This window comes from Littorina saxatilis, linkage group LG5 (genome assembly GCF_037325665.1).
Source record: "Littorina saxatilis isolate snail1 linkage group LG5, US_GU_Lsax_2.0, whole genome shotgun sequence".
Taxonomy (NCBI): Eukaryota; Metazoa; Mollusca; class Gastropoda; order Littorinimorpha; family Littorinidae; genus Littorina; species Littorina saxatilis.
This window is the reverse complement of record NC_090249.1, coordinates 57,615,166-57,623,173: the sequence shown is the minus strand read 5'-3', so window position 1 is coordinate 57,623,173 and position 8,008 is coordinate 57,615,166. Positions and strand designations below refer to the sequence as shown.

The 8,008-nt window shown below is 44.1% G+C and overlaps 2 protein-coding genes across 2 annotated transcripts in view; one reads left to right on the top strand and one right to left on the bottom strand.

Moving 5' to 3' along the window:
* Window positions 1-8,008, bottom strand: part of LOC138967531 (tax1-binding protein 3 homolog) — a 263,615-nt gene that overhangs the window by 202,823 nt on the left and 52,784 nt on the right. The window lies entirely within an intron of this gene.
* The window catches only part of LOC138967519 (zinc finger protein GLIS3-like), a gene marked incomplete at its 5' end in the record, with an annotated part of 14,321 nt that continues 14,077 nt past the window's right edge, over window positions 7,765-8,008 (top strand). Inside the window, 1 exon segment of the mRNA XM_070340082.1 lies at window positions 7,765-7,926. Within this exon segment, the coding sequence (XP_070196183.1) occupies window positions 7,765-7,926 (162 nt within the window).

Genomic DNA, 8,008 nt, shown 5'->3' with positions numbered 1-8,008 from the left:
CCCCCCCCCCCCCCCCCCCCCCCCCCGTGCTGACTGCCATTACCTATTTTTCTGTTGATTCCTTTCTCTCTTCTAGTTTATAATTACATTAGTATTGCTTCAGTTAGCATGCAGGTATAAACAGGCTTTATTCACTCAATTGACTCCGCTTTGAAATGGATAATTACTGGGCACAGTGGGAATGATTTGCGGTAGAATACGCCGAACGCATGCTGCTTTGCATAATAACTGGGTCACCGTGGCAGTGACTTAATTGACAGAAAAATGGATCACCGTTTGTTAAAGGTTGGGAGGCGTAGGAAAGAAATACTTGAATGGCAGGGAACCCAAGAGTGTGCAAATTATTTTATTATGGAGACGTAATTGTTCGGCAAATAAGCAGTTATTTGTAATAGCAGATCTCTTCGACTATTGAGAGCTTTCAGACATAATTTGTGACTTCTTTTCTCTAATGTGGAGACCTGATAGACCCATGTATTCAAGCTGTTTGTCAGACGGAGTCCGTTATGTAGTTTCCCGTGACAACAAACGACACTCTACGGATATGGTAACGGCTAAATCAAGTAATGGATCCGTATTGCATTGTGCTGAAGAATGGATCATCGGTGCCATTTTCTTCTGGCATTCACTGTGTACCAATCGCATAATTGCAAGGATAAGAGATGAGATGGTCTTTGTCGGGTCACTCGCGCGCGTTTTCCTTTTTTTCCCATTCAAGTGTCCAGTGTTGTTGTTGTTGTTGTTGTTGTTGTTGTTGTTGTTGTTGTTGTTGTTGTTGTTGTTGTTGTTGTTGTTGTTGTTGTTGTTGTTGGTGTTGTTGTTGTTGTGGTGGTGGTGGTGGTGTTCTAGTGGTGGTGTTCTTTTTCGGTTTTTACACCCTTGTATATTCGGGGGTGAATAGGTTTAACCCTGTTTGTTTGTTGTTTCTTTCTTCTTTTGTCCGCACTTAAATTTTTTTTCTCCTCCTTATTAGCTAGTGCATATAATAGCTGATGCAAAATGGTGTACCTAAAACTAAGGGTTTGATATACGATTGCCAAGCGGGAAGTATGTAAACGCGGCTCGATAAGTTTGTTTGTTTGTTCGTTCATGGGCTGAAACTCCCACGGCTTTTACGTGTATGACCGTTTTTACCCCGCCATTTAGGCAGCCATACGCCGCTTTCGGAGGAAGCATGCTGGGTATTTTCGTGTTTCTATAACCCACCGAACTCTGACATGGATTACTACAGGATCTTTTTCGTGCGCACTTGGTCTTGTGCTTGCGTGTATACACGGGGGTGTTCGGACACCGAGGAGAGTCTGCACACAAAGTCAGTTGACTCTGAGAAATAAATCTCTCGCCGAACGTGGGGACGAACTCACGCGGCTGACAGCGGCCAACTGGATACAAATCCAGCGCGCTACCGACTGAGCTACATCCCCGCCCGCATCGATAAGTAAACACGGGTGTTTAACTAATCAAACACTGAGGGGATTTAACAGTATACACTGGGATTTGGGGGCTCCATTTTTAGGCTCGCTGCCGGGTGAAAGACTTGACACTTTAGGAATTGCCTTGGCCGGAATACTTACTTACCGAGCCTTTTGTATTTTGTTCTGATGGATGTTTTGAAAATAAATTGATTGTACTTTTTCTTTGCCCTTTGTTTTTACATGTAAATAAGAGACTCGAGTACAAAGTATTTTCTTTTTTACTCTACTTCTACCCCCCCCCCCCCTCCCGTTTTTGGCTCACGTAAGTGTAGCCTATGCGATCGTAACTTTGTCTGTCTGTGCGTGCGTGCGTATGTGCGTGCGTGTGTATGTCTGTGGTAGAAACTCTAACATTTGAAGACGTCACATTACATTGACGTCACATTATGACGTAAGAGGGTTAGACGTCACGCGAAGGAAGTACTGAAAGTCTCGGTCATTATTATTTTGAGCGGGCCGAGACTAGTTGGCAGTCGTGTCCCTGTAAGTAGGCTACATGCAGACAGACAGATCTAGATCTAGTGTCTCGCTTTCTTGCACAGTTTCACCTATGCTCTTTCTGTGTGTGTGTGTGTGTGTGTGTGTGTGTGTGTGTGTGTGTGTGTGTGTGTGTGTGTGTGTGTGTGTGTGTGTGTGTGTGTGTGTGTGTGTGTGTGTGTGTGTGTGTGTGTGTGTGTGTGTGTGACGGAGTGATTGAGTTTGTGTTACTGTTAGTCGATTTCTTACGTGAGCCTTGATGGCTTCGCCTCTTGTTGTGTAGGTGTTTATTTTATTTTTTTACCTCGTACCACCCCGAAACGTGTTAAAGAAATGTGTTAAAAAGTGGAACACTTCTGTTTTGACTGCACCTCATCTTTTCCGCTCAACCTTTCCGCTGACTCAACCTTTCCGCTCAACCTTTCCGCTCAACCTTTCCGACCTTCAAGCAAACCTTCGCGAACAGCAACACACTACACACGATGATAATTATCTGTCTGCTCTGTTTTATCTCCAACTGTGACTTTTCCACACGATGATATCTCTCTGTTTTGTCCTATCTCCAACTGTGACTTTTCCGGTGGCAGTCGTGTTTAGCTGTCGAGCAATTTTGGTGTTCCACTTATCCCAGCAAGGCAGTGAATTCAGTGTAACGGCAAATAAGGATTAGCCATTTGGAATAATGAAAGTGCTGCTGGTCTTGTTGGTCCAGGGATTACGCCTTCTTGCTGCCATTGATGTTTTGCTGTTTATCTATAGAAGGAAATCTGTGTTGGCTTTGTGTAGGCTGCACTCAGTTCTGAGTCTGTCCCCCTTTAAATCAGTACTTATTGTTATTGGTTTTGGGTGTTAATTGTTTTGTTTTGGGGTTGACGGCTAATGTATGCCAGGGGGTCTTAGAGACTTACACGAGAATCGTCAGACTTTTGGCTGAAATCAGACGAGTGTTGAGAGCACCAAGGGATACAATTATAGGATAGTTTATTAAGTTTAGGCCCAGAATTATTTCCTCATTATTATGCACAGCTCATAGGCTAGTTTCCGACTATGGATTTGTTATTTACGACTGAGAAACTGGACTGTGAGCATAGTGTCAGGGTTCAACATAGTTCAACATAGTTCAAACTAGTTGTGTTCAATAATGTATTAAGAGTGGCCGCTTGATGACAATGTGATCGATTCTTCGCAAATTGGCTGAAAAGCGGGAAGCTTGTTTTTGTCAATACATTTTCAGGATTCTAAGTAGTTCTCTTCAATAATGTATCAAGAGTACAGTCACAACCTTTTGAGGAATGCCCCACAGAATTTTGTGAAAGACAGGAAGCTTTCTTTTTCCTGGCACAGTTGTAGCAACATCCTACTGTGTACACCAAGCCAAACAAAAAGGAAAAAAGAAACGGCGATATATATAGATAACACTTTAGTTGTTTGTTTGTTTGTTCAGGAATTTAAACACGAAAATCTACTAACAACCAAAGAAGAAGTCCACCTCCTTTGTTCCTGTTTCAAATTGCGTGGTTTCTCTCAACGAGAGAACAATTAACTGGTGGTTATTACCACTCAGTCTTTGTGTTCTAAAACAAACAAGCAAACAGCCCAACAAACACAGAAAGGGCGGGGTGTCAGTGTTCTAAAACAAACAAGCAAACAGCCCAACAAACACAGAAAGGGCGGGGTGTCAGTGTTCTAAAACAAACAAGCAAACAGCCCAACAAACACAGAAAGGGCGGGGTGTCAGTGTTCTAAAACAAACAAGCAAACAGCCCAACAAACACAGAAAGGGCGGGGTGTCAGTGTTCTAAAACAAACAAGCAAACAGCCCAACAAACACAGAAAGGGCGGGGTGTCAGTGTTCTAAAACAAACAAGCAAACAGCCCAACAAACACAGAAAGGGCGGGGTGTCAGTGTTCTAAAACAAACAAGCAAACAGCCCAACAAACACAGAAAGGGCGGGGTGTCAGTGTTCTAAAACAAACAAGCAAACAGCCCAACAAACACAGAAAGGGCGGGGTGTCAGTGTTCTAAAACAAACAAGCAAACAGCCCAACAAACACAGAAAGGGCGGGGTGTCAGTGTTCTAAAACAAACAAGCAAACAGCCCAACAAACACAGAAAGGGCGGGGTGTCAGTGTTGGAAATGAAAGTCATATGTACGAACAATGCAATAACTCAATCTTTTTATCTCAGAATAGCGCATAACTTCTTCCCACGGACATCTCCGGGCCCCCCCCCCCCCTCCCCTTCTCGATAATAATGTTTTTTAACGCACTCACGGTTAAAACAATAGGGCCATATTCCCGGGTGTTACCCCGAATTCAGATGCCCCCCTCCCCTCCCCACACACCCCGTCTTTTTTGAAACCACCAGTCTCCGTCTGTGGGTTGGAGCAACGGTCATAATTGTTCACCATTTGATGTGCAAGCCTATTTATCCCGGACAGCGTGGTAGGGGCATTGAGGTTCGATCATTGATTATCCAGAAAGGTTCCCAGTGAATGGGTTGACCTGGTCAGGTCACGACACGGCGACTGTGGCCATCACAACAAAGGCCGGGTCATCAGCTTGGGCAGTTAACACTAGCAAGGGTAGCTTTTATCACTTGACCCTTCACAAGGTCACAGTACACCCGTACTGGACCATGCTTGGTTTTCTGTCGTTTTGATGGACGTGTCATAGGTGATTGACAGTTGTGTGAGTGGACAGTGGAGTAAACACTTTTGCATCAGAGTCAGTTGTCTTCAAGACAGACTTTATAATCTCTCTCTGTGTCTGTCTCTCTCCGAGTCTGTCTCTCGGTCTCTGTCTTTCTCTTTCTCTTTCTCTTTCTCTTTCTTTCTTCTGTCTCTCTCTGTGTGTGTCTCTCTCTTTCTCTGTCTCTCTCTCTGTCTCTGTCTGTCTGTCTGTCTCTCTCTCTCTCTGTCTCTGTCTCTCTCTCTGTCTCTGTCTCTTTCTCTGTCTCTCTCTCTCTGTCTCTCTCTGTCTGTCTCTGTCTGTCTGTCTATCTCTCTCTCTCTGTTTATCTCTCTCTGTCTATCCCTGTCTCTCTCTCTGTCTCTCTCTCTCTCTCTCTCTCTCTCCCTCTCTCTTTCTTTGATAGACAGGTTCGGATTTGACAGTAAAGTTAAAGTCACTTATCTTCTAGGATAATCCCACAAATACACTGGTATTTATCCAGCGTCAGTTAAGCCACTGAATGTGGGATGATCCATACAATAATCCCACATCACAGGTGACCCTAACAACTAGGCACAGTCAAACCCGTCTATAAGCACCATCCAAGGAACCGACCAAAAGTGGTCGTTAGAGTCAGGTGGTCGCTTTAGAAAGGTGAATTATATTGCAAAACCATTGTCAGCCATCCTTTGAGGTGGTCTTTATGGACAGGTGGTCTTTATGGACAGGTGTTCTCCAGGACAGGTTCAACTGTACCAGTAAAAGTAGAGGTAATGGCACAAAAATGAACAGGGAACAAAACTTTAAAGTCGTTCAGTTTGGCACGGACTTGAGGCGCCAACCTATCGCTCGTGTCAGATGAAGGTAGGGTCAACAGGCATGGAGCCAGTGCCTATCCAGGTTTCCCAATTGCTTCGTTTCCGGCCGATTAATTTATGTGGAGCACGTGATGCGCACAAAAAAGATTGGCGGTCTAGAAGTGTCGTCTGCGCAATGATCGCGGCGGCTTTCTTGACCGCCAAGGACGACCGCGCACGTTGTGAGACGTCATTCGTTAGACCTCAATCTGTCGTGTCAGATGAAGGTATGGTCAGCAGGACTGTAGCCAGTGGGCAGGGGCCAGTTTTTGTGCCAAAACTCCACACGCAAAGTCACCACTTGAATAGCCAAACATGACGCTATCACTCCCAGAATAGGCAAACTTTGTGTTATCACTCCCACCCTATCTCTGGCCTGATAGGCGCGGGCCTGCTAAATCCTGTTTTGTTCGTGTTCAAACAGTCAATGTTATCACACCCGTTACAAACTTGGTACCAACCCTTTTGAAGCTTTGAACCCTTACACCTGCACATTGAGATGTACCGGTACCTTCTGAGGTCATTCCAAACAGGTTGTTCAAATCTGAATGGTGGCCTTGAGTTTTCATGGAGAAAGTGATCATGTACTATGAAGGTGTTTTGTTTCCTTCATAAACTTTAGACAAAGTAGGCAATGAGCCAATATTTATCCCCATGTGAGTTCATGCGAATACCTACACATACCTTTACCTTTTTTTTTTACCTACTGCCTTGACAATAATGTGGGTCTCTTACAGTGTAGTGTGTCGTACAGTGGAACCCCCATATTAAGACTTCCAAAAACATCTGAGAAAATCAAATCTTAAAAAAGAGGAAGTCTTAAAATGGGGGGTCTTAAGGGGAGGGAGGGGGGGGGTTCCACTGTATTTAGGATAGTTGAGAATAAAGCACACTTTCTGGTTTGTGTTCAACCGTCAAACTCATCATGGTACCCCTTGCAATAGGAGGACAGTGCCAGTGTCATGTCCTTTCATCATACAGGGTGACCCCCAAAAAAAGAGTACCCAAACAAAACGTCATATTGAACAAAAATAAAGCAATCTTCATAAAATTTATTTACACACACAAGTAGCCTCTGCATGATTTGCACAGACAATTTTAGCGTTCTAGCTTGTCTTTCAGGAAAGTTATGCTCATTCTACAGAACATGCTCCAAATACCTCCCCCGGATTTAAATCCCCCAGATTTCTATCTTTGGGGGATCCTGAAAGACAACGTCTACAGGAACAAACCCACAGACAATCACAGAACTCAAGAGAGCCATCACAACAACCATTCGCGGAATCTGGCAACAGGAGTGTGTGCGGGTGATTGATAACTTTGCGCGGCAAGTTCAAGTTTGCCTTCTGCGGCGCAGAGGCCATTTGGAGCATGTTCTGTAGAATGAGCATAACTTTCCTGAAAGACAAGCTAGAACGCTAAAATTTTCTGTGCAAATCATGCAGAGGCTACTTGTATACATGTGTAAATAAATGTTATGAAGATTGCTTTATTTTTGTTCAGTTTATGACGTTTTGTTTGGGTACTCTATTTTTTTTGGTCACCCTGTATATTCGCTTGTACAGTGGAACCCACCCGTCCCCGTCCCTCCCCCCCCCCTCCCCCATTTAAGACCTCCAAAAATCAGAAAATCAGGTCTTAGCAATGGGGGAGTCTTAAAATAGGGGTAAAATTACAAAGGGTGTGAACAGAAAATCGGCAAAAACAAGGTCTTAAAAGGGAGGTACATGTTCCACTGTACTGGTCCACAGAACATTGCATTACACTATAGGGGTGTTAAAGCCTGTTCTTAACTGGTCCACAGAACATTGCATTACACTATAGGGGTGTTAAAGCCTGTCCTTAACTGGTCCACAGAACATTGCATTACACTATAGGGGTGTTAAAGCCTGTTCTTAACTGGGCCAAGTCGACTACGTGAAGCATACTTCTCAAAGCTGGCCGAACGAAGCTTTAGCACTAAGTTTTTTGGTAAAAAGATTTCGCGAAGTCTTTGCGAAGTCGAATTGAGGCTCAATCAAGGACCGCCTTTAGGGAAGGAAGGGGCACTGTAATGCATTCTGTTCATTGTATTGTGTGGTGTTGAATGGTGTTGTGTTGTACTGTTGTTACATTGCATTGCATAAAACTGGGTTGTATTTTAATGCCAGCCAGAGTTTTTATGCTCTTTCCACAGACTGTGTGACTCTTTCATGATCAAAAACATCTCTCCTTTTCTCCGGTATCTTTTTCAGAAATAGGCTTCACCATTTAGTGCTGATAACCCAATTCTGTTGTTTCAGTTTGAAAACTGCAACAAGGCCTTTTCACGGTTGGAGAACTTGAAGATACATCTGCGATCACACACTGGAGAACGGCCGTACCTGTGTCAAAACGAAGGATGCAACAAGTCCTTCTCTAACTCGTCTGACAGAGCAAAGCACCAGCGTACTCATCAAGATACTGTGAGTGTGTGTGTGTGTGTGTGTTTGTGTGTCTGTGTGTGTGTGTGTGTGTGTGTGTGTGTGTGTGTGTGTCTGTGTGTCT